Genomic DNA, 27500 nt, shown 5'->3' on the forward strand with positions numbered 1-27500 from the left:
TCCACCTCGCTTTAAGAACAATACGGTTTATTCACGATCTCCGGGAAAAGAACTACACTACCCACGATCACAGTGTCACGGCGACTTCTCTGATTGGTGGAGGTCGCTGTTACCATGGCAATGTTTCCCGCCCCTCTGCGCCGTATGCAAATTGCTAGTTTGGCTTGCATTCTAGCTAGTTAGTTAGCTAACAGTAAATATGCTAATAACCTCGTTCTGCTGCAGTGAATGTGATTTATATATTCAACAACACAAACTGCAACATAGAACAACACTTATATTAACAGTATGAACACTTTAACACCGACTAAATTTACGTTTAAGAAGAAGAGGGATTATTCTCAATGCATTCTGGGATGGGTAGTTCTTTGACTCTGGAAGAAAAAATATGTAAACAGTCTCGTACCTTTGCCATTTTAAATGTTTTATTGTCAAGAGTATTGGGGTATCTGGTTGTCATGGTTACAAGCTTCAATCTCATGATATAAAGATTTTGTGTGTATGGAGGAGGTGTGGCTAAACTGCAGTTTGTTTTGGTTTCATGATGGGGCTAAAGGGCGACATCTACTGGATCAAAAAGTCTCACATTCTTCCTTTAACTTTTACCTCCAAACTTTAACATTTACACTTGTCGCTCGTCTAACAGCTTGTCACTGCACGAGGCTGTGGAGGCTGTGTTTAGGTTTCACTGAGTGTAGCAGTAACACATCTAAACATCCACATCGTGATTCCTCCAGCTCGTCGCAGCCTCAGGCCTCTCATGTCTCTGGAAGTAACAGGTTTCACCACTGAAGCTCAGAGGGTGAACTCATCTCAAAGCCTGAATAAAAGAATATTTTTAGCAGAGGTCCTCTAGAGAGACTGAGTCATAAAGTGCAGCCAGTGAGTTCATGAGTTCAGAGCGAGCGCTGCCCTGGGGCGAGGGGTGAGCATGCAAAGTAAATCCTTATTTTAAACGCTCTAGCGTACCCCGGGGAGACATTGGGCTGGTTTTTAAATACACATAATGTTTATGATGAATGTGTGAGAAGTGTCCTACCTGCTGTCTCTACACCTGTATAAAGCAGAGTCTCTTTTGGTGTCTCTCCCAGGAAGGCGTACCGAACCATCGGCTTGTTTTGGGCGGGGTCTCTGTCGGCCAACATGAGCGTGTTCATCACTGGGATAGTTGCAGGTGAGCCTCATCTTCTGTTCCCGTCCCTGTAACCACGAGCTGTAATGAAGTGAACATCTGCACCGCCGTGTAGCATCAGTGTCACAGATCAGCCCACGCCTCTCTTGCCGCCACAGCCCAGAGAACAAAGCAGCAAACCGACATGCAGCATCTGTTGTTGTCTTTTCAAACTGAATACATAAGTGTCATGAGATCAAACTTCTCTCCAGGCGATGTGTTGTTCTCTCTCTCTTGTGTTGTGATAGACTCCCCCGTGCTGCACGTCTCTGCCTGGCGTGCAGATTAATCATCCACTCACGTCAACATGTTCACTGTGACTGTGACACAAAAAAGATGAAAGTCTCTCTCTCTCTTTATCTCAGGTAAATATGCGTCAGAGATTCGTCCAGCCTTCTGGATCAACTTCCTCTTCCTTTTGATGCCTATAATCGGCGCCATTACAATATTCAGCCGGCCCAAGGACAGACCGCTAATCGGTGGATATAACGTAAGTCTGACGCATGAACAGTCCACCCTGGAATGGATTTAGTGTGAGCTGGTTGAAAATGATCCAGAAACTGAAATTAAATCATGGTTATGTCATTGGTGATGTGTGTGTCACTTTTTTGTTTTGGTCTGTTTTGTTTTGGGTTTGTGTGTCTGGGTTTTTTTTTTATGTGGGTTGCTTGTTTTTTGTTGTTTTATTTTTCTCCATTCCCCCCCAAAAAGGGCAAACTAAGATATTATTATAACAATTTAGTTTTCTTCTTCTGCATTCTATTATTGTTTTGTATAACATTATAAAAAAAGAAAAAAAAAAGAATAATGATGTAAGAAATGAACTATGTCTGGATAAATGAACTATGTCTGGATTGCCCAATAAACACAATGTTGCAAAAAAGAAAATTATCCAGAACCTGAGAGCTGTCGAGGTCGGCCATGTGTCGCTCTTTCTGTTGATGAGTTGCTCTTTGAAACACACGTTTGTTTGGTTGCATGAATGTGCAGTCTGCGGCTCTATCTATATCTTTATTATCACAGAGAACAAACCCAGTCGTACCATCCAACACAGCTCTAATGAAACCAAAGACCTCGACTAACCAGCTGCTTTGTGTTCATGTTGACCTCTCCCAACAGGCCATGCACGCTCAGACCATGAAGCTGATCTGGCGTCCGAAGGATATGATCCTGCTGCTGCTGCTCTTCGCCGCCATGGCCTTCACCGTCCTCAGAGGCCTGGTGAGTGACCTCATGTCATCCACAGAGAGGGCTGAGTTATTTCAGCTGCACAATTCACATGGAAACCAAGCAGCAACCTCCGGTGTTGAAAAATGAACCTGATGTTGAAGTGTGAAAATCCTGCAGTTCCTGGAGTGTCCACTAGAGGCTGGCTGCAGAAGCACAGGAAGTCACATACACACCCATTCTAAAAAGTCTGTTTTTACAGCAGAGATTAACATGTTTACAGCCTGGTTCAAAAAAACAAATAGGTGTGATTATCTCGTGTCTCGATCGGCACACACTGTACGGGGGGTGAATGTTTTGATGACTCATCAGTTTTGATTTGATGAAGGATAAGAGTTATTCACAATAAGGCGTGTAGCTGACCTGATTGACAGGTGGGCGTGGTGTAACGGTTTGTCAGGAGGTTTAAAACCCGCCTCAGCTCCAGCTCTCAGCCTGTCGTTAGGTTGACTGAAAGTTAGGTGCATACATGAACAACCAGATCAGGAGAATATCATATATCATGAAATCATCTAGATATCTTCAGGAGTGAGAACAGCTTATGATTTTCCTCTTCTTCTGCACAGGTGGCTCTGGACTCTCCACTGGAGGCCTGCTCGGTCTACCTAAAGCACTTTGAGCCCTACCTGAAGGATCCTGTGGGCTACCCCAGAGTCATGGTGAGTGATTCTCTTTTCCTCTTTTGTGTCTCCATACTCAGCCCGTGTGTCTGCAGTTTGAAGCTTCATTTGAAAATAACCAGCCACATAATGGAGCCCTGCTCTCATGGACATCACTCGGAGAGTGCTGGAAGCTTGCCCTCATCGCCTCCACTCTCTCTGCCTGTAGATTACACAGACATTTTTCATCATTACAGCAACAATGAGCGAGGGGTTGAGAGGCAGAGTGTCCCTGTCTCCCTTTTTTTCCTTTGTGTAAGATGGAAAAGAGATGATTACTGTGGCGTGCGGCGCGTCTCATCTCCTTTTATTTTCTCACTGCGACCCTACACGTCTGAGGGTTTTTGTTGTTTTGTTGGGAGTACACAGCTTTGTCGATAGGTTATCCAAAGACCTTGTTGGGGCTGAAGTCGAGGCACAATTGCAAGTCATTGATCAGACAGATGCACCGCATGCTGAGAACTTGATAAGCTAATCCCTCTACCAAAGCCCCCCCTCCTCCAGCAGCTCTCTGGGTGGGAGCAGGATGTGTGTGTGTGCAGCATGTGAAAGTATGTCTCAGCGAGCCTGTGTGTGTGTGGCATCAGGACTTCTTGTGTGCATGTGTGTGGGTGTAAATGAGGGAAACAGGGTTCGGTTTCTTTGCACAGGGTCAAACTGTTCCTGCAGAGACTGACCTCTTTATTCAGTGATGCTGATGAATGATAAGTGTAGGATTACCACGGCAGCACTAAAAAAGACGTTTCAACAAAAGACTGAAGGGCGTACATGATTGGCTTTCAGGCCCTTGGGTTGAACTCATTAGAATTCATGTAGAACTCAGAGGCAAATGAAAAGGAAGTGTTCAGTGGTTTAATTTGAGGATTTCTATAAAGAGGGAGAGAGTGGGCTTTCATGCACCAAACATTTTGAGCTGAAGGTCGAGACCGCCGCTGTAATCGTCTGGGCTGAGAACTCCAGTTCTGCACTGAGGATCAAATACGAGAAACCAAGACTTTGGGAGAGCTCATTCAACTTCATCACACTTCAGAATTAATGGTTGCACTGTGTTCCCTCCATAGCACAGAGTAAAGAGTTAAATAAACAATATATCAGACAGAAATGTTAAAACGATGCACTGCTAGTTGCACATGAATCTGCCTTGATAAATCTCAAACATACACAACAAGAAAGAGAATGTAGAGTAAAGTTGTTTTAATCTGACTGTATATAACTCAAGCAGCAACCTCCAGTGTGGAAAGAGAAGAAGAAGAAGAAGAATTTATACTTTATTGATCCCGTGAGGGGAAATTTGTTTTTTACACTCTGTCTAGTAAACATGCTACACAAACATGAACTGAAATACACACACATGCACAAACAGGATCCTGTGGACATGCGCTGGTGGAGGGGTCTCGGGGTGGGGGGGCTGCCCACGGCGGGTGCTCCTGGGCTTGTGGGGGGGGGGGGTTGGGTGCCTTGCTTGGGGGCACCTTGGTGGTGCTCAGGAGGTGGCCTGGCACCTCTCCAGCTACCAGACCAATTTCCGGACTTGGTCCGTGCCGGGACTTGAACCGGCGACCTTCCGATTCCCAACCCAAGTCCCTACAGACTGAGCTACTGCTGCCCACAGTAGCAGTGGGCGGCTACTGCTTTCCTCTAGTTTGAAGAGGAAGCCAATGCTGAAGTTTTAGATCCTGCAGTTCCTCGAGTGTCCACCAGTATCAACTTCGATTCTTCTGAGAGTATTTGTATCGACATATTTTAAAGCAGCGCTCTCCTGCTTTAGAGTGCAAGTAGAGGAAGTGCAGTATGCAGAGTAGGTTAAAGATGTACTGCATTAATGATGTTGGTCAGGGGCCAACACAAACACTGACTGACAGTGATGGAGGGGAAGTCTTTCTTTGCGTTGCTGTGGATCCACAATGCCTGTTTACTGAACATTCACTAGAACTCACCAATAGAAGAGGGCAACACTGTCACTTCTCCAATGAAAATATTCAACAGATCCAATCAGTGAGATGTGTAGTGAGTGAAATAATAAAGGTACCTTACTATATGATCAGACATTAAGGAAACATGCTATGTTGAAGAGCTGTCTTCTCTGACAACAATGCAGCAGCCAGTATGTCCTCCTTCTAACTTTAGATTCTGCTCCTGAATGCTCTGGATTTGTTTGGACCAGAGAAGGTAGGTGCTTTTAAGGCGACCCCCCTACACAGCCGTTTTGGACGCCCCTCGGTTTGCCAGATATGAGAGCAGTTATCAGGTCAAAGCAACAGGTGTTGCAGCGATGGAAGTGGTCAAGAGAAGTGGTTCAGATAGAAGTGATTGTACCCGACCTAAAAAGCCTCTGCATGTTTCTAATAAGCTCCACGAGCAGAAACGTGCTCAAACTAGGATCAATATTGGAGATGATTTTGAAAAATGGAGAGAGGTTAGAACACAGAAAGGTTTACAGACCCATGCAGAGCTGGATAAACACTGAAGCTTCAGAGTCCACCACATGGTGACCTGTGTGAGCATCCACTCTAGAGAGGAGGGGGGGAGACAGCTCTCTACAATGTTTAGAATTTAGACTGCAGTACCCATTTTAAACACTAAGGGTCAGAGTTACATATTAACCCTATATTCATATGAAACAGTACTTTAGACTAAACTGCTGTTGCATTTGTCTCCGTAGATGCTGCACTTGTTTTTCTATGGACTGCCTCTGTTGGGTGCCTTTGCTTACGGTCTCCTCAAGCCTGGGTGCACATGGATGTCGGACTGGACCATGTTCTTCGCTGGAGCCATGATCCAGGTAATGAAGGCTAACAGTCAATAAGTGAACCTGTTGTTGCATAAAGTAAACAAGTTAAAGAGTAAAGTATAATTATTCAGCACATTACTGTGCTTCACAGTAAAAAAAAGACAGTTAAATGAAATGAAACACAGACAGATCAAACAGAGTCTGAACAGAGGGGTCTTTAGCTGCTTTCCTCTAGTTTGAATCTTTCTGTTAGGAACAACCAGCAGACCCTGATCAGAGGACCTCAGGGTCCTGCCAGGGTTGTATTCCTTCAGGAGCTCAGTGATGTAAACAGGAGCATACAAAGCTAGACCAGAAGCGTTTTCGAACTGCAGGAACTTTTTCATTGTTGAACTGTTGGAACCCTCCCTCTCTTCAATGATTCTACTCCACAGGTACTATGAGTCCAGGCATTATTGAATGTTTATGCGACGGAGGAAATACAACCTGGTTTGGACTCTTCAAAGCAGAATATAAAAATCTTTGAGAGTATTTCCTGCCATTCAAACTCAGTAATATTCATAAACTCAACCACACACAGCTCCCGCCACGGCGTTCTCCATATTGTCAGTTATGTTGCGTTCGTGACGTTGCTCTAGCAACTGTCGGCCGGCTTACGTCGCTCTAAGGTTCATATCAGCTGTCACCATGGCGACAGAAAAAAAAGTCCCCATGGTTTGTAGTTCTCAGGGAACTCTCTAGTGGGTAGTTCCTTTTTCAAATAGTCTCCAGATCAGTTCAGTCTGAAAACACCAAACGAGAAGAAGTTTAATCTGAATTCTGACAGGGATGGGGGGGTCATGAAGACATGGGGGGTCTGTGAAGACACGGTGTGAAGACACGGGGGGCCCTGACGGGGGGGCAGTGAATGAAATGATTTTCTGTCTCTGAGTGATTCTAGCTCTCATCAGCAGTTTGAGTTCAGAACAAACAGGGCTTCATCCTTCTTATTGTAACCTGGAGCACTTACCTGAAGAACATTTTGTGTGATAAATAAACCAGCTGTAGTCTCTCCCTGATTTATCTGACAGAAAGAAAGGAACACGGAACCACGAGGGGAACGTTGAATATATAATCATTTAGCTGATTTTAAGAGATTGCAGGTTTCTCTTCTGGACTGCTTCATCTTATCCTTTAAGGAAATGTTTCTGGAAGTAGATTCATGACCGGGAAGAGAGACCAAAGGTAACTCTAAGGTGACCCCTCTCTAGTGTCTGTGAAAGAAGCGACAAGGTATCAAATCATCTGCTATTATTCTGAGTATATATATCCAAACGGCAGAGAACGTTCTAGCTATACGCAGACTATGGGGATGCGTGAGGCCCCTTGCAGCCACTAGGGGGCCCTCAAGTTGCAAGTTCAGCTTGATTATACAGTATTTGGGGAGAATTACCTGGCTATAGCCAGCTGAGTGTAAAAGTATAACAGACTGATGCATCTCAACAGATCATCATCAAGAGTGTTATGAGCAGCTTGTGTAGGCCCTAACATTCAATGGAGGTCCACACAGTCAACGTGCTTCTGAGGTCTAGTTCATTCCAAAACAACACAAAAATACAATGGCAGAAGGTAATTAGTCAAGGCTGTCCAGAGGAAGAGAGCCAAAAAGCTGTGGCCGCCCGGCTTATATGCCCTGCCACTCAGGTGAAGCCTATCTGCAATCACCAGGTAGGTGGGCGGGTCTCCCAACAACCAGCAGGCATGCCAACACCAACCACCAGATGACGCCAAATCCTGAAACACAAAACAACAACAACAGTACCAGGCCAGGACCATCATAAGAGTTTGGAATCGCTCCATCGTCCCTCCAGTCAGAAACACCTTAAACTCTGAAAAACAGACAGTGAAAGAATGGATGCTGACAGGTGACATATACAATAATTGTGATTAAAACACTGACTCATTCCTGCCTGCTTCTCTGTATCTCCCTGCAGTGCCAGTGGGCCCACATTGGAGGGTCCCTCCACCCTCGTACCACCGCTCCATATCGTATCCCGAGCGAGACTTTCTGGTCTGTGCTGGTGTTCAACCTGCTCTACACTGCCACTCCCATCCTGGTGGCCTGTCGAGTTCACAGTAACCAATATTTCTTCCTGAAGATCGCCCCCTTCCCGGGGCAGACAGGTTTGCCAAACAGCGAGGAGAAAGACACCAAGTACAAAGACAAGTAATCCTTCTTCATCTTCTCCGACCTTTAGAGGGAATCTGACGACTTATGACATGCTGCCATATTTCTAAATGCCAAAACACAAAGTTATTTTGCTGAGGGTCTTTGGGTTTAGCACTTTTAAAATGTTTGTTTCCTTAAGTCATGCATTCAGTGAAAAATCTGTGTAATGTTGTTGCCATGCTTGTGGACTGGCTCAAAATGAAGGCATTACATGTGAGTCATACGATTTGTTGATCCAGCCCTGTTTTTAACCCAGACTGAAATAAAAAACGATGTCTTGGATTTCAATAAAGCATGTGCAGACTTTCAAGGTGCCCAGAGGATGAATCTCATGACTGAGACTTTGAGCTCGTTGGCTCTTAGAGAAAGATCTTAAAGGGATGGGATGGTTAGATACTCACGTAGGCAAATGAAAGTGATCATTTATTCAGTCACATGTGGTCACTACTGGCTTTGTAGATGGGGGCGGCTGTGGCTCAGTTGGTAGAGTCGGTCGTCTCAACCTGAAGGGAGGGGGTTTCACAGCAGCCTCTACCATCAGTGTGTGAATGTGTATGAGTGGATGAGTTAATACCGATGGTCTCTTTACTCAGCAGCCTCTACCATCAGTGTGTGAATGTGTATGAGTGGATGAGTTAATACCGATGGACTCTACTCAGCAGCCTCTACCATCAGCGTGTGAATGTGTATGAGTGGATGAGTTAATACTGATGGACTCTTTACTCAGCAGCCTCTACCATCAGTGTGTGAATGTGTATGAATGGATGAGTTAATACTGATGGACTCTTTACTCAGCAGCCTCTACCATCAGTGTGTGAATGTGTATGAGTGGATGAGTTAATACTGATGGACTCTTTACACAGCAGCCTCTACCATCAGTGTGTGAATGTGTATGAGTGGATGAGTTAATACCGATGGACTCTTTACTCAGCAGCCTCTACCATCAGTGTGTGAATGTGTATGAGTGGATGAGTTAATACCGATGGTCTCTTTACTCAGCAGCCTCTACCATCAGTGTGTGAATGTGTATGAGTGGATGAGTTAATACCGATGGACTCTACTCAGCAGCCTCTACCATCAGCGTGTGAATGTGTATGAGTGGATGAGTTAATACTGATGGACTCTTTACTCAGCAGCCTCTACCATCAGTGTGTGAATGGGTATGAATGGATGAGTTAATACTGATGGACTCTTTACTCAGCAGCCTCTACCATCAGTGTGTGAATGTGTATGAGTGGATGAGTTAATACTGATGGACTCTTTACACAGCAGCCTCTACCATCAGTGTGTGAATGTGTATGAGTGGATGAGTTAATACCGATGGACTCTTTACTCAGCAGCCTCTACCATCAGTGTGTGAATGTGTATGAGTGGATGAGTTAATACCGATGGACTCTACTCAGCAGCCTCTACCATCAGCGTGTGAATGTGTATGAGTGGATGAGTTAATACTGATGGACTCTTTACTCAGCAGCCTCTACCATCAGCGTGTGAATGTGTATGAATGGATGAGTTAATACTGATGGACTCTTTACTCAGCAGCCTCTACCATCAGTATGTGAATGTGTAGGTGGACCTGCAGTGTAAAAGAGCTCTGAGGAGTCAGAAGACTAGAAAACAAATATACATATATATATATATATATATATATATATATATATATATATATGTATATTTATATATGTGCAGACACTCATTTCTAGGTTGAGTTTTCTTGGCAGCAGTGACTGGCTTTACTTCCTGGCATACAGAACTGAACGTACCTGAACAAACCCCACAGCCCATGATAACAGACGGAGGAGCTACAACAACGTCATGAACACACTGCGGAACATCGTCTTTGCTTTAAAACCAGGAGAACCTGGCAGCTTTCTGTGCTGACATGTGTGAACACAGATGGAGGCACAAATCAGTGTGAGAAGCTCCAAACAGATCTTTATGTAACCTGCTCCAAACGTTTGCAAAACAAAACAGTGATAGAAAACAAGAGGCAGATTTTCTCCAGTTTGTGTTTACATGAGACCGATGGAAGACTGAAGCAGTAGAAGGTTTAGCATGACCTGAACTGTGTTACTTTACGATTGACCTCAAAACTAGGGTGACCATACGTCATGATTTGACCGGGACCATCCTGTTTTCAAGCTCTGTGTCCCCACAAATATCTATCGTTTTGAACAGTCCCTGTAATTATGTCCATCGATGTTGTCGCTGATGCTACTGCTGTTTCAACCAATAGAAAAACATTAATGCACCACTGGTCAAAGGTCAACAATTTGTCGTTCATGTGTCAACCAATCTCTCGTTGCGGCTGTTGCTAACAGGACCTGCTGTGTAACGTCAGGTAGGCTAGCTTATCATGCTAACAGGACCTGCTTTGTTACGTAAGGTAGGCTAGCTTATCATGCTAACAGGACCTGCTTTGTTACGTCAGGTAGGCTAGCTTATCTTCCTAACAGGACCTGCTGTGTAACGTCAGGTAGGCTAGCTTATCATGCTAACAGGACCTGCTGTGTAACGTCAGGTAGGCTAGCTTATCATGCTAACAGGACCTGCTGTGTAACGTCAGGTAGGCTAGCTTATCTTGCTAACAGGACCTGCTGTGTAACGTCAGGTAGGCTAGCTTATCTTGCTAACAGGATCTGCTGTGTAACGTCAGGTAGGCTAGCTTATCATGCTAACAGGACCTGCTGCGTAACTACATGTAGGCTAGTTTATCATGCTAACAGGACCTGCTGCGTAATGAGAGGTAGGCTAGTTTATCATGCTAAAAGGACCTGTTGCGTAACGAGAGGTAGGCTAGTTTATCATGCTAAAAGGACCTGCTGCGTAACGAGAGGTAGGCTAATTTATCATGCTATCAGGACCTGCTGTGTAACTACAGGTAGGCTAGTTTATTATGCTAACAGGACCTGCTGCGTAACTATAGGTAGGCTAGTTTATCATGCTAACAGGACCTGCTGTGTAACTACAGGTAGGCTAGTTTATTATGCTAACAGGACCTGCTGCGTAACGAAAGGTAGGCTAGTTTATCATGCTAAAAGGACCTGCTGCGTAACGAGAGGTAGGCTAGTTTATCATGCTAAAAGGACCTGCTGCGTAACGAGAGGTAGGCTAGTTTATCATGCTAAAAGGACCTGCTGCGTAACGAGAGGTAGGCTAGTTTATCATGCTAACAGGACCTGCTGTGTAACTACAGGTAGGCTAGTTTATTATGCTAACAGGACCTGCTGCGTAACGAAAGGTAAGCTATTGGTTATTCTAAAGGAAGTTTTTCAATTTCATCTTAAAATATTGGCAACTCTGGTTTGTCTTAAGTTTGGGAGGAACTATTATCCACGAGTTAGCTCCCTTTACAGCAAAGGTCGTCTGGCCAAAGCAGGTCCTTCGGTATGGTATGGTAGGGGTCGCACCATGCCCCAGAGGGGCCTGGCCATGCAAACACTTATATTGCAAATATAATGTAGTTGTTGGAACTTAGCATGTTTAGGTTTTTCATGACATAACAATGGTGAGACCTAATGGGCTGATTGTTAGTGCACAATTGTATAACCTCTCTAGGGGTTTTGTCACAGATGGACTTGCCTGTGACCATGAGGGGACACAGTAGCTGAGCTGTAAATGTTTTAGCTGCATCATCTGATGAGTGTACAGATATACTTTAATTTTTCCACTTTGTAGATACTTAAAGGTCTAGAGCTGCCCTCTTTGTAAAGAGTCTACAGAAAATCATTGTTATGGATGAAATATAAATATATGAAATAAATAAGTAGCATGAAGATTTGTCCTTTAGTGACTTCGTCTGTCACGCTAATTTATTGCTGACGTTCCTTTTTGACTGCTGTGACTGTCGGCTGCATCTTCTTCCTGAATGAATTCCTAATGAGTGGTTACATAATGAATTGGACAGAAGGTCAAAGGTTGTGCATCTCATGTTTATTCAGTTTGATGACTTGTTGTCTTTTTAAAGCCGGGTACAATAAGCTTATGATGCATGCTAAATGGAACCGTGTTCTGTCAGGACTGTGGGCTTTAGACTGATTTAATATCTCTCCTACACTTGTGAGCTTTGCTTTTGTGGTAAGGCCTGAAAACTACCATCAAACACTTTATCCAAAGTGACGAACATCAGAGAGCCAGAATAACAGAAGCAAAGATCTAGAGAGGAGGAAACATCGACAGGAAGTGCAAACAAACAGCTTAAAGCTTAAACATCAGAAGTAACCAGAGGTGCTGACAGGAACTGACCAGAGGCAGAGCACAGGTGCTGACATCATCATCATCACCACCATCAACATCATCATCATCATCATCATCATCATCATCATCATCATGAAGGTCGTAGGTGTTCATAAAGAGCTGGGTCTTCAGCTTTTTCTTAAAGGTGCAGAGCGACTCTGCAGTTCAAATGGAGTTTGGAAGTTCATTCCACCACCGGGGGGCGACAGAGGAGAAGAGTCTAGTCAGAGACTTCGGACCCTGTTGTGAAGTTTGGATCAGACGCCTTTCATTGGCAGAGCGTAGTGGGCGGGAGGGAGTGTAGACCTGGATCAGAGAGTTTAGGTAAGGAGGAGATGTTTCTGTGGCTGTTTTGTAAGCGGGCAGCAGAGTTTTAAATTTGATACGAGCGGCTGCTGCGTTTCTGATCATCTGCAGGGGTGTGATAGAGCATGTAGGACGACCTGACAGTTAGTGGTCATAGCTAACAAAAGCCTGTTCCAGGAGCTGATCTTCCTGATGTTGTACAGGGCAAATTGACCTGACGGGTGATCCGTAGCAGATACACAAGGCTTCTGTTTCTGCAGGATGTCAAAGCACAGAGCATCGCTTCACCACAGAGCAGATCGAGCAGGACAGGAAGTCAGACACCTGAACATCAACACATCCGGGTCAGGAGGGTTGTGTCAGGTTTTTGAAACACAGCATATTTTATCCTGCAGATTGTTTATGAGCTGACATTATTCATATCGTAGATGTCTCATTGTGTTATAAAACTGTAACAGCTGTCAGGATGGCGACCCCTACACGTGGTTCAGGTGTCAGTTCCAGGTAGACCTGATCCGGCAAAGCGTGGATCCCAAATCTCCCTCGACACCTTGGTGCCACAACAGATCATTACTGAGAGCAGAGTGGAGAGGAAGTGTGCTGCAGAAGGTGTAATGTGTAATATGTCTTCAACAGCAGCTGCTATCATCCTGTCACTGTGAAGAACACGCAGCGCCCGCCGTCTGCTGCCGGCGCCCTCTCTCTCCGTTAGAGAGCGACAGCTTTCCTTTGTGGGGTTTTAAAGCAGTGAAACAAAACAAGCCTCTGCTACCCTCGTCCTGACTGATCTTCAGAAGCTGAGCGTTTCATGGCGTCTGATTCTCTTTGTGTTTTTCTTTGTGTCCCCCCGTGCTGAGTGATGCAGCGGCGTGCTCGCTCTCTGTGTGGGCAGCGAGCCACAGAGTCTGCCACAGCTCACGTCGTCTTATTCTCTCCAAATGAAGTTTTTCTCTTTGCATAAACAAACAGAATGAAATGATGAGTGGGCAGCTGTAAGAGGCTTCTACACTCAATTAGAAGACGACTATTGTCGGTTGCTGCGAGGACTTTCAGTGCGCCTGTCAAAGGATAGTAAAGTATCTGACAATATGAGAAGTCTTCTGCCAACTCTGTTCAGTCATATAAAGGAGGATATGCAGTCATGTGTATGAGCAGGCTGTTTTCTATACAGAAATTCCTCTCTCTCTCTCTCGTCCATTCAGTAATTACCTCTCTTACTGCTGAGCAACAGGCCAACAGACACAAGAAGGCAGACTAATTGAATCCCCCCCATGATGAAGTGTGGCGTCGCCCCTGCTTCCACATACTGTAGCGGTGCATTCTGTGTGTGTGACAGAGACTTTAAATCAAACGTGGTTACTGCAAACAGCTCTGTAATCCCACCATGGCAGTCGCAGGGGGGGAGCTCTGCTGCAGATGTCTGCTCGGCTGTGACTTTGAAACCACAGAGCTGAGGAGAAAAAAAACACATCTCAACAGTTCACACTGCAGAGAAGAGAGAGGAGCCGGTTAACAGTGAGGGGGTCGTTTGAGTCGATGCTTTCAGTAAAGGAAGGAATAAGAACTGGATCTCTGATGTAACATCCCATCCAAAGTGTGATCACATTTAAAATACAATATGAACATCACTACAAAAACATGAGAGGCGTTATTCTCCTTTAAAGTCTTTATATGCGATTTTTTGATCCAGCAGATGTCGCCCTTGAGCACCAGCATGAAACCAAAACAACTCGCGCTGCATTGTTGTGTTAGCATGCTAATGCTAGCGATCTTTATTATGCTCGTATCTTCACACTGCATGTAAATTTACCTGAAATGAGCGTGATCTAGAAACACAGTTAAGCAGTGAGTACAGTATGTTATTCTTCTTTTCTCTAGTCCCTCAATTAAACAACTTTTATACGTGAGGGGAGGAGTCAGCCGGCCGTCCAGGCGATGTAAACAAACTGAAGATAGGACTCTGAAAACTCTGAAAACATCACAGACAGTGGGACTCGGGTGTTACACCCATTGTAGACAGTCATGACTCACAGAGTTATTTTCAGAGGATATACTTGATTTATATTATATTTAAGTGTGAAAAATCACATAGAAAGCCTTTAAATCGGTCAGGTTTAACCATGCTGAGGGTCTCTCTCTCAGTAGTGGGTTAGTCTCCCGCTCTCTGGGAGGGACGAGCACCGACCTCCATTTGTGAACAAGAGTTTCCTTCTACTTTGTCAGGTCATTCTGATGGTTTGCAGTCTCAGTCCGTTGAACACAAACTCCTCCTTAAAGCAGCTTGGAGGAACGTTTGGCTCGTACTGGAGTGGACTGAGTGGTATCTGTTTGCTCATCTCGTGTTAACAGGTCTCTCTCTTTTAACAGCGTGCATGAGAATGTAAACAAACGTTATCTGACACCTGCAGCATTTACAGTCATTCATGTTCAAACACTCTGCTGGTCTGCTCAATTCTTGGTGGTCAAATAGGAGCATCAGGATGAATTGAAGTGTGTTTGATGAATAGCTAATGACCACTACCTTTTTTATAGCTTGTGAAAAATGAACCCCTCCTGAGGGGGGGTCTCCTGAGGTATGACGTGACATAAAAAGAACGACGTGGAAGTGCAACAGAGTCCTCTACACAACGCTATAATGAGAATGTCTGTCTTTCTATCAATGCTACATGTAGCATTTAGCTTATCGTTCAGTCAACTAGACTCCAGTCAGACCGCTCATACTGTTAGGGTTTGAAATCTTTGTTTCAGCTGAAGAACATTCTTTGTGTTTTGTGTCTATAGGCTCCAACATCATCACTCCTCACAGATTCATTTCACATGATTCATAGACCCCCCTATAGTCGGAGCCAGGTGGGAGCTGGGGGAGGGGGGCGTGGTTAACAGTGTGAGCCTGGTACAGGTGCAGGGCATCGGAGGGGGAATGACAGAGCAGAGAGAATCTGGCAGCCTAAATAGAGCGTTAAAGGGAGGAGATGGGTCAGATAACTGTGGAGGATGACGCCTGTCAGGTGTGAAATCAGAGCAGCTCCAGTGTCCTGGCTTTTTCTACCTTGCAGGTGTCGCTTACATTGTAGTAAAGCTAGATCTTTATCAGATCAAATACCAGGTCTCTGTTCTGAAGAATGATTCTCTGTAGCAGAGTTTCAGACATGAGTGAGTCTCATTTCACTGACTCATCCCGTCGTTTAGTTGCACATTCATGTTGAAGTAGAAATGTGTAACAGTCCATGTCTGCAGACCTCAGCTGGCAGGGGAACGCTACACAAATAGCTGTATTGATTTTTTTGCTGGCATAACCACCTCTGCTCGTCCATGCCTCTCCAAGGACAGAGTGAAGAGTAAAACACGTCTGCAAAGGACTCTTTTATGCACCAACGCACAAACACTAAATGGTTTTCTTTTCTTCATCTCACTTTGCAAACTGGGCTCTAAAACCTCTCCGACAGCAGGCCCCCTGAATCACTGCTGATCTCTAGCCTGTGGTCGTTGTCGGTTCATTTGTTGTGCATTTTATTTGAGAAGATGTTCCCCCTCCCAGGCGATCAGGTAATCTTTAAAGATCCTCACTGCTACATCAATATTTAAAGAGCGTTGCCTGGGGGGTGATACTTGTTCTAGCGGCTGCATGATGGGAGGTTATTCCACTCTGAAGTACCTGAACTCTGAATTCCTCTGCGTTGGCCGATCTATTATTATATTTTTAGTAAGTCTAGAAATTGAAAAAATATTCTCATGACAGCTCTATGTTGGTGGATAAAGTCTGAAAGCTAAAGTCTCACATCTACAGCCCAGGATGTTTCCTTCTCTTCCTCCTCGCTCCGTCTCTCATGCAGAGAGGTCTGCAGTTCAGGGAGGACCTGATGAGTCCTCTCTCATTGAAGCTACTCAGGACTGCAGTAACTCAGGCAGCTGCAGTGCAGATGACAGGTCCACCTCCTCGTTCTAAAGACCTGACTAGTCAACTTGAATCTCAGCAGTAAATATGCAATAACACCAGCGCAATGTTTCTTTCTGTGCTTTCATATAAAGCTCCCAAAGAGAACAGAGGCTGAACCAGGAGGCCGTACTGTAGTGTTGTTAAAGAGCCCATATTATGCCCTTTTTGGGGTTCATATATTTAATCTATGTTCCTACTTTTGTATGCTCACAATAGCTAAAGTTCGAAAAAAGTGTCTGTTTTCATGTACTGCTCCTCCTTGCTCCCTCTACGCTCTGAGTCCGTCAGCTACACTCTGTTGAGCCCCCACTGTTAGACCCCACGTGGGCCAAGTCTGCTCTGATTGGTCTGCCGATCCGCTCTGTCGTTATTGGTCAGTTGCTCAGCACGCTTCTCGGAAATTTCAACATGAGCTGCAGGGCTTGCCACAACGAGCCAATGGGCTTAGATCAGTGATATCACACTGACAATGACGTCGCACTGACAAATTTTTATCGAGAGGGTAGGAACCGAGCGTTACATGCAGCTAATGCTACAGCTAACAGGAGGATATAGGAGAAGCGGACTTTGAATTTTTGCACATAGATGTGCCTAAACACGCACAGGACACTTGGAAAACACACTAAAGGGCATATAAAAGCAGAAAAAGCATAATGTGGGCCCTTTAATGCACTTCATTGAAGACATTTCAAAGATGCTGTTCATCCCATTGGTTAACAGATGGAGGGCAGAAAGAACAACGATTAACAAAAGAAACTCATGAAAGTTTTCCCGCAGCTTTTTTCCACAGCGTCAAGGGATGAACTGCACAAGGAAAAATCATGTCCTCATCTGTAAACTTTGATGTAACATCCAAGCAGCAACCTCCCTTGAAAAATGAAGACAATTCTGAAGTTTAAAATCCTGCAGTTCCTTGAGTGTCCACTAGAGGCTGGCTGCAGAAGCACAGGAAGTCACATACACACCCATTCTAAAAAGTCTGTTTTTACAGCAGAGATTAACATGTTTACAGCCTGGTTCAAAAAAACAAATAGGTGTGATTATCTCATGTTTCGATCGACACACACTGTACGGGGGGTGAATGTTTTGATGACTCATCAGTTTTGATTTGATGAAGGATAAGACTTATTCACAATAAGGCGTGTAGCTGACCTGATTGACAGGTGGGCGTGGTGTAACGGTTTGTCAGGAGGTTTAAAACCCGCCTCAGCTCCAGCTCTCAGCCTGTAGTTAGGTTGACTGAAAGTTAGACTGAGACAGCATTTCCAGCATGGAGACCGCCATCGATGGGACTCCAGCGCCTCCTGCAGGAACAGACGGGCGACGCACTCAGGCTCTATTCTTTTATATTTACAGTCCATGGTAGCATTTGGTGTTTCCATAGCAACGATAAACATGTCGTGTCTGTCATGGCGGATGAGTGATTTCCCTGGCTTTCAGAACTGTTGGAAATATTTGAGATGATGTAAATACTCGACAACAAATACAACATGGGTTTATTCCATTTTGAATTCATTAGTATATTTTAGTGTGAACATTCGACAGATTCCACCTTTCAAACTGAAATCTGTCTGTGTTTATTGAACCAATGAAGGCTTCCCTCTGATTATTACGAGTATAGTTCATCATGATGACCTTATAAAGGTTGTAATGATTAACTCTTGAACACTTAAAGGAGTTCAGTCACCGCTGCTGTGATGGACTGCTGCTGCACAGTCTGCACATCCTTTTCTGTGCTGCGTCATCTGAGGACTGCAGGTCCCACAAACACCGGTGGGTTCCCCCTGCAGTGTGAGAGATCAGCGATGGGATTGGAAGCAGAGAGGGAGGGAGAGAGGCGAGTGCTGCTGCTGCTGCTTCAGAGCAACGTTTAGCCTGGCTAAGAAGTTAAACGGCACACAGCGACACGTCTGATTGAGCCGGGCTGTGATCCTGGTGTTACAGCCATGGTAAGTTACCGTCTGTGCTCCGTTCACACAGCTCCGCTCTGCACTTCCTTCTGCTGCATGACTGCTGCCGGGATGCTCATTGAACTCACCTTGAGGGAAATGATGCAGGAGGCTGTTTATAGTTCTTTTCTCTGCATAGCTGCTTTAGTGGCTCTGCTTTATCGGGGCCTGTTCACATGTTACGTTGTGCAGCACTAATGTTACTGTTTGTGGGAAAAGGTGACCTTTAGCAGACAGTGATGCTGATATTAAATATCTCCAGAAACAAATGATAAAACCTTTGTAAACGAGCATGTGGTGTTTTTACCTCCTCTGTAATCTATCATGGATTAACATCAGCATCACTTGAGTCACATGGCGGCTGAAAACACACACACACACACACACAGCTGTGGTTTCCTGATCAGCTGTTCCTTCAAAAGCTGGAAAGAAGTCGTGAAGATAAGCAGCACGAGATCAGAGTAAGGCCCGGGTACACACAAAAAGATTTGTGTGAGAGAACCGACACACAACGACAAAACGTGACAGTGTGAGGCGAGGGACAAGACGGCTGACTCAGCACGCCACACACTGACAGATTCAATCACCAGCAACAAGAGTGAAGAGGAAACAAACATGATGGTCAAGCTAAATGTGGCTAGCTGTTAGCTTGTACATCCATTACGCTAAACATTACGCTAAACATGACTGTAAACATTACTGTAAACATTATGCTAAACATTACTGTAAACATTACAGTAAACATTACTGTAAACATTACTGTAAACATTATTGTAAACATTACTGTAAATATTACTGTAAACATTATGGTAAACATTACTGTAAACATTATGGTAAACATTACTGTAAACATTGTTGTAAACATTACTATAAACATTACTGTAAACATTACGGTAAACATTACTGTACACATTGTTGTAAACATTACTGTAAACATTATGGTAAATATTACTGTAAACATTACAGTAAACATTGTTGTAAACATTACTATAAATATTACTGTAAACTTTACGGTAAACATTACTGTAAACATTATTGTAAACATTACTGTAAACATTACGGTAAATATTACAGTAAACATTATTGTAAACATTACTGTAAACATTACTGTAAACATTACGGTAAATATTACTGTAAACATTACTGTAAACATTACTGTAAACATTGTAAACATTACTATAAACATTACGGTAAACATTACGGTAAACATTACTGTAAACATCACTGTAAACATTATTGTAAACATTACTGTAAACATTACGGTAAATATTAAAGTAAACATTACTGTAAACATTACTGTAAACATTATGCTAAACATTACGCTAAACATTACTGTAAACATTACGGTAAACATTACTGTAAACATTATGCTAAACATTATGCTAAACATTACTGTACACATTGTTGTAAACATTACTGTAAACATTATGGTAAACATTACTGTAAACATTACAGTAAACATTGTTGTAAACATTACTATAAATATTACTGTAAACTTTACGGTAAATATTACGGTAAACATTACTGTAAACATTATTGTAAACATTACTGTAAACATTACGGTAAATATTACAGTAAACATTATTGTAAACATTACTGTAAACATTACTGTAAACATTACGGTAAATATTACTGTAAACATTACTGTAAACATTACTGTAAACATTGTAAACATTACTATAAACATTACGGTAAACATTACGGTAAACATTACTGTAAACATCACTGTAAACATTATTGTAAACATTACGGTAAACATTACGGTAAATATTAAAGTAAACATTACTGTAAACATTACTGTAAACATTATGCTAAACATTACGCTAAACATTACTGTAAACATTACGGTAAACATTACTGTAAACATTATGCTAAACATTACTGTAAACATTACTGTAAACATTATGCTAAACATTACGCTAAACATTACTGTAAACATTACGGTAAACATTACTGTAAACATTATGCTAAACATTATGCTAAACATTACTGTAAACATTACTGTAAACACTACTGTAAACATTACGGTAAACATTACGTAAACATTATTGTAAACATTACGGTAAACATTACTGTAAACATTATGGTAAACATTACGGTAAACATTACGGTTCATCTCCTGTCCTCGTCGGTTGGATTGTGGTTTGTTTTGACATGTCGTTTGACACTCACGTTGTTGCCACTAATCAACAAGTTACTCCTCCTTTTCTAATGTCAGCTTGCTTCCTGATTGGCTAGCCGTCCTCTATGTTCTCCCCACCTTGCTTTCCCTGCCCTGAAATCACGGCGGCCCCCATCTTCGTCCGAGCAGATCGTGGAGGGTAATATCCCTCTAAACACTCCTCAGGAACATCTGGAAACATCAGATAGTCTGGCCTTTGCTGACTTTGGTCGGAAGGAGGGAATCAGGCCCAAATCAGCCCGATTATCTTGTAGTGCGAACCCCGCTCAAGGAGGGTTAACCAGGATCTTTGTTTTACGGCCAGGCGAGTCCTTATTCACAAACATTCTGAGAATCCTCTCAGAGAGCTCCTAACTTATATATATTACAGTAAACATTATTGTAAATATTATTGTAAACATTACTGTAAACATGACTGTAAATATTATTGTAAACATTACGGTAAATATTACTGTAAACATTATTGTAAACATTACTGTAAACATTACGGTAAACATTACTGTAAACATTACTGTAAACATTATGGTAAACATTACTGTAAACATTGTTGTAAACATTACTATAAACATCACTGTAAATATTACGGTAAACATTACTGTAAACATTGTTGTAAACATTACGGTAAACATTATGGTAAACATTACTGTAAACATTATGGTAAACATTATTGTAAACATTACTGTAAACATTACGGTAAACATTACTGTAAACATTACTGTAAACATTATGGTAAACATTACTGTAAACATTGTTGTAAACATTACTATAAACATTACTGTAAATATTACGGTAAACATTACTGTAAACATTGTTGTAAACATTACGGTAAACATTACGGTAAACATTACTGTAAACATTATGGTAAACATTACTGTAAACATTGTTGTAAACATTACTATAAACATTACTGTAAACATTACGGTAAACATTACTGTAAACATTGTTGTAAACATTACTGTAAACATTATGGTAAACATTACTGTAAACATTACAGTAAACATTGTTGTAAACATTACTATAAATATTACTGTAAACTTTACGGTAAACATTACTGTAAACATTACGCTAAACATTACGGTAAACATTACTGTAAACATTATTGTAAACATTACGGTAAACTTTACGGTAAACATTACTGTAAACATTACGCTAAACATTACGGTAAACATTACTGTAAACATTATTGTAAACATTACGGTAAATATTACAGTAAACATTATTGTAAACATTACTGTAAACATTACAGTAAATATTACGGTAAACATTACTGTAAACATTATTGTAAACATTACTATAAACATTACGGTAAACATTACTGTAAACATTATTGTAAACATTACTGTAAACATTACGGTAAATGTTACAGTAAACATTACTGTAAACATTATGGTAAACATTACTGTAAACATTACGGTAAACATTACTGTAAACATTACTGTAAACATTACGCTAAACATTACGGTAAATATTACAGTAAACATTATTGTAAACATTACTGTAAACATTATGCTAAACATTACTGTAAACATTATGGTAAACATTATGCTAAACATTATGCTAAACATTACTGTAAACACTACTGTAAACATTACGGTAAACATTATTGTAAACATTACGGTAAACATTACTGTAAACATTATGGTAAACATTATGGTAAACATTACGGTAAACATTACGGTTCAGCTTCTGTCCTCGTCGGTTGGATTGTGGTTTGTTTTGACATGTCATTTGACACTCGCGTTGTTGCCACTAATCAACAAGTTACTCCTCCTTTTCTAATGTCAGCTTGCTTCCTGATTGGCTAGCCGTCCTCTATGTTCTCCCCACCTTGCTTTCCCTGCCCTGAAATCGCGGCGGCCCCCATCTTCGTCCGAGCAGATCGTGGAGGGTAATATCCCTCTAAACACTCCTCAGGAACATCTGGAAACATCAGATAGTCTGGCCTTTGCTGACTTTGGTCGGAAGGAGGGAATCAGGCCCAAATCAGCCCGATTATCTTGTAGTGCGAACCCCGCTCAAGGAGGGTTAACCAGGATCTTTGTTTTACGGCCAGGCGAGTCCTTATTCACAAACATTCTGAGAATCCTCTCAGAGAGCTCCTAACTTATATATATTACAGTAAACATTATTGTAAATATTATTGTAAACATTACTGTAAACATGACTGTAAATATTATTGTAAACATTACGGTAAATATTACTGTAAACATTATTGTAAACATTACTGTAAACATTACGGTAAACATTACTGTAAACATTACTGTAAACATTATGGTAAACATTACTGTAAACATTGTTGTAAACATTACTATAAACATCACTGTAAATATTACGGTAAACATTACTGTAAACATTGTTGTAAACATTACGGTAAACATTATGGTAAACATTACTGTAAACATTATGGTAAACATTATTGTAAACATTACTGTAAACATTACGGTAAACATTACTGTAAACATTACTGTAAACATTATGGTAAACATTATGCTAAACATTATGCTAAACATTACTGTAAACACTACTGTAAACATTACGGTAAACATTATTGTAAACATTACGGTAAACATTACTGTAAACATTATGGTAAACATTATGGTAAACATTACGGTAAACATTACGGTTCAGCTTCTGTCCTCGTCGGTTGGATTGTGGTTTGTTTTGACATGTCATTTGACACTCGCGTTGTTGCCACTAATCAACAAGTTACTCCTCCTTTTCTAATGTCAGCTTGCTTCCTGATTGGCTAGCCGTCCTCTATGTTCTCCCCACCTTGCTTTCCCTGCCCTGAAATCGCGGCGGCCCCCATCTTCGTCCGAGCAGATCGTGGAGGGTAATATCCCTCTAAACACTCCTCAGGAACATCTGGAAACATCAGATAGTCTGGCCTTTGCTGACTTTGGTCGGAAGGAGGGAATCAGGCCCAAATCAGCCCAATTACCTTGTAGTGCGAACCCCGCTCAAGAAGGGTTAACCAGGATCTTTGTTTTACGGCCAGGCGAGTCCTTATTCACAAACATTCTGAGAATCCTCTCAGAGAGCTCCTAACTTAGCTGAAAAATTCCTATCAAGGATTTTAAGTTTAAGAGTGATTTAGGAACGTTCTCAGAGCGACTCTGAGCGTGGAAGAGACAGAAACTTTTATCTTAGTGAGGAGGCGTGGTTGACCCCGTTGCTAGGTACCACACATTTTTTCAGAAGCTGTGATTGGTTAAAAGAAGAATATGCAATTTTCTGATCCAGCAGATGTCGCCCTTGAGCACCAGCATGAAACCAAAAAAACTCGCCCTGCATTGTTGTGTTAGCATGCTAATGCTAGCGATCTTTATGATGCTCGTAGCTTTCTGCTACATTTAAGTGTGAAAAATTGTTCCTTTAAATCTTCCTTTAATCCAACAAAATGGAGAAAAAAAGTCAAACATAGAATCTAGTCAGACATGATATTAGCATTTGTGTGATCATATGTAAGACATACTTTATAAGTATATAGCCTACAAAATGTTTGAAATCACATGCTCACTTGTGCAGTAGCTTCTTCACATGATGATCGTTACATCAGCAGGTGAAGAGTTAATTAGTGATTGGGTTCACCTGTGGAGGTAACCACATGTAGACAAACTCAACATGTCTCACTTTGTACTGAATAAAGTCAGAGAGAGATTGAAATGTCTGCATGAATCATTTCTGTCTGTTCGGCCTAACTATGAGTCAAAAATAATATTCATTCAGTGTTTGAAGAACATTTCTCTGTTTCCTCCTCAGCTTGAGAAACTCTTCATCCTGTTAAAAGTCTTCCTCACTCCTCCTAACAGTTTTACAGCTTAGGAGCTCTCTTCAGGGCTAAGACACTTTGTGAATATCTTTTATCTTTACAAGGATCTAGTCCTAACTTTGAGGGGAAATTCCTAGAAAATGTCCTGATTCTAAAAATGTTCTTAGAATTTATTCACTAGGAGAAACTCTTAGTACTTAGGAGGCTTTGTGAATACGGGCCCTAGAGGCTGTTCAAATAGTGAAGATTCAAGAAGTGATTTAGTCTCTTTGCCTTCTTATATGTACATGAACAGAAAACACAACATATATTGTGTTCTTTTAAAGTTCAGGTCCGGATATATTTCTTTGTCTGAGTGAAACTTTCTCGTCCTTGGCCATTCCAAACAAGCTTAAAGTCTTGACTGGATCCTGTGAGGTCTATCTCCTCCTTTCATGCTGTAACTGTAAGCTCCGCAGCTGGCACTCTGCACAGAGGAGCTCTGAAACCAAACACAGCACAGGCTGCTAACCTTATCTTATGAGGACGTTGGAATAATTCAGTTTCCTGCTACGCTCGGTCCGGCTCACAGAGACCCAACATTTGGGCTTTCAGCAGGACTTGAAGGCAACATGCAAAGGGGGGCGGGGCTGGACTCTACACAAGCTGCATGGGATGAACTCTGTTACATCAGTTACATTGAGTGAACTCAAAGTTGTGATTCTGAGGTTGAAACTGTCATAAAGTCTTTAAGCCTGGCTCAGACTGCAGGATCATCAGACCGATTCCCGATAATCACAGTGGTGTTCCAAACTCGAGGTCGCTCTGAACCAGATTATTTTTTAGAGTTGTATAAAGATCCAGTCTTAACATCCTCGATCTGCTCGGAGATCGTCAGGGACGTTCGCGATTTATATCACATGTTTGATATTTTAGTCTGGTATCACTACAATAACCATGAGAGAAAGAGCGAGGGAGGACAGTGATAAGTGGACAGTAGTCATGGCGACCGGCAGCAGGACGCAACCTGCACGTGACCTGATACACATCTGACAGCTCGATCCATGTTGTCCTCGTCTCTTCAGACATTTCTTCACCCAAACTGTTTAAAAGTGTTTTTCCCTCTCTGCTCAAAACATTAAAATCATAAATTTAACCTCCAGCTGCGACGTTAACCTGAGGTCATGTGATGTGGTTGTTCCTCTGCGGGGCGTTATAATCTTAGTAACGTCCTGTAGTCTGTGATGGGTCATTATTGTCACATCTTGTAGTGTGAGCATGGATCCGTCCAGTTTCTCCTCGTCTGTGTGATGATGGTTTTAACACTTCAGGTGAAACAGAGACCTCATGTTGTCCTTCCTCTCTGAACGATACTGCCTACAGTCTTTTTGGGTTCTTCCTTCAGTCCTCAAAGCAGCTGCGGGACGTGGCCTTTGGGAAGAGGTTTTCTGTGGTCTTCATCCTGACGTGGGCCCTCTCTGTGACCTCGCTGCCTGCAGACGATAAGGGAAGGAGGAAGGTGGTGCACGTGCTCGGTAAGGAAACCTTCTTCTCTCCTGATTCTTACAGAACTGGATCATAGAGTAGACCAGATGTGGGACAGGATCGTATAGTGGACCAGATGTGGGACAGGATCGTATAGTGGACCAGATGTGGGACAGGATCATATAGTTGACCAGATGTGGGACAGGATCGTATAGTGGACCAGATGTGGGACAGGATCATATAGTTGACCAGATGTGGGACAGGATCGTATAGTGGACCAGATGCTGGGCCTATGAGTCCTCACCATCTGTCGGCATCCCCACCACCACGTTAAAGGTCGATATGAACTTTTATAATAATAATATATTTCACTGGACCAATCAACGAGGACTTACGTCTCTTAAAGTCCCTCTTGTGTCATTTTTCTTCACCGATAGTTGAACATCTTAGCGATCAATTAATCGATGAATCATTAATAACGTCTTTTTCTCAGTTTATGTTTTATTGAAACCATTATAGCAGCACAGTAGTTACTTTAAATATTAATTCATTAAATACAATCAGTTTGAACTAATAAAACATCAAGGCTCTCTCTCTTTTAAATGTATGACTGTCCTTATTTCACGGCGCTGCTAACAAAACAATACCGTCGGGCGCTACTGCCGTTTCTAACAAGGCTGACCAGATGAAACTCCTTTTTAAAATCCACATAAAGTTCTGTATTAAAGTGAAATAAAACCTTCTGTTTTGTAGGCAAATTAAAATATCTATCTGCACGTTCAGGAGTGAGTTGTGAGCTCATAAAATACTCTACTCACTGTGTAAGACCTGGTGGGTTTTATTTAGCCAGATGAACACATCTACGGGATCAGGGCCAGAGTCTTGTGCACAGACAGCTCCCTCTGCTGACCGCTGCATTTCAGACTCACTTTGCTCCATATGGCTTCTTCCTTTAGTCGTAATAACAGCAGTTTTTCTGAGTTGCAAATCTGACGGACGCCCTCTTTTGGTATAAAATGGTATTACATGTGACTGCAGGTAAAACTGTAAACAGATTGTGGGTTAATACATTTTCAATCGGTTATTAATTGATTAACGATGAATCATTCCGAGCTGGGAGAGTACCTCCTCTGAAGCTGGACCCTCAAAGGATCCTCTAAACCGGTTCTAGGGCGCCTGAAGAGAAACATCTGGACCTGGAGAAGTCTATGATTCTTTTTTAGTAAATCACATTATTGTTTGTGTTCTGTCTTTCAGGCGGGGTTGGCTAAGGTTTAATGAGCTTTTGTTTGCTCTAACTTAAAGCTGCCTGTGTGTAGACCATGAACAGGGACTCTGAAAAACCTGAAGGGGCCACCGGTCTGTCCGATAACAAGATTGAGAGGAGGCAAACTGTGGAGCTTGTTGTTAACTTCTCTCACCTCTGCCGGGTTTCTCTGTAACCTGAGAGCTCAGTGATACAATGAGAATGTGGATTTATTTGACGTCAGTTAGCTGCAGCGCTGCTATCAGTGCTTTTCATTAAACACGTCTCGCTTCTTGTCGGCTCGCGGTAAACACCTCTGCAGACAGCAGAGAGCGGTGACAGCACTAATTGCAGGCTGCCAGGGATAATTGTCGGTGTCTTTATCTCGACACGGCAACGCAGAAAAACCTT

The 27500-nt window shown here is 42.4% G+C and overlaps 2 protein-coding genes across 2 annotated transcripts in view; both read left to right on the forward strand.

Annotated features, from left to right (window-relative positions):
* tm6sf2b (transmembrane 6 superfamily member 2b) overlaps positions 1 to 8221 on the forward strand; it is a 17232-nt gene extending 9011 nt beyond the window's left edge. The window contains exons 6-11 of the mRNA XM_061028539.1: positions 1092 to 1174; positions 1537 to 1661; positions 2291 to 2392; positions 2965 to 3057; positions 5720 to 5839; positions 7762 to 8221. Of these exons, the coding sequence (XP_060884522.1) occupies positions 1092 to 1174; positions 1537 to 1661; positions 2291 to 2392; positions 2965 to 3057; positions 5720 to 5839; positions 7762 to 7998 (760 nt within the window). The 3' untranslated portion in view covers positions 7999 to 8221. The remainder of the gene's footprint in view (positions 1 to 1091; positions 1175 to 1536; positions 1662 to 2290; positions 2393 to 2964; positions 3058 to 5719; positions 5840 to 7761) is intronic.
* A 9979-nt stretch (positions 8222 to 18200) lies between these two features.
* The window catches only part of hapln4 (hyaluronan and proteoglycan link protein 4), a 17535-nt gene continuing 8235 nt past the window's right edge, over positions 18201 to 27500 (forward strand). Inside the window, exons 1-2 of the mRNA XM_061028552.1 lie at positions 18201 to 18425; positions 25764 to 25893. Coding sequence (XP_060884535.1) covers positions 18423 to 18425; positions 25764 to 25893 — 133 coding nt within the window. The 5' untranslated portion in view covers positions 18201 to 18422. The remainder of the gene's footprint in view (positions 18426 to 25763; positions 25894 to 27500) is intronic.

The sequence above is a fragment of the Labrus mixtus genome, chromosome 3 (assembly GCF_963584025.1).
Source record: "Labrus mixtus chromosome 3, fLabMix1.1, whole genome shotgun sequence".
Taxonomy (NCBI): domain Eukaryota; kingdom Metazoa; phylum Chordata; class Actinopteri; order Labriformes; family Labridae; genus Labrus; species Labrus mixtus.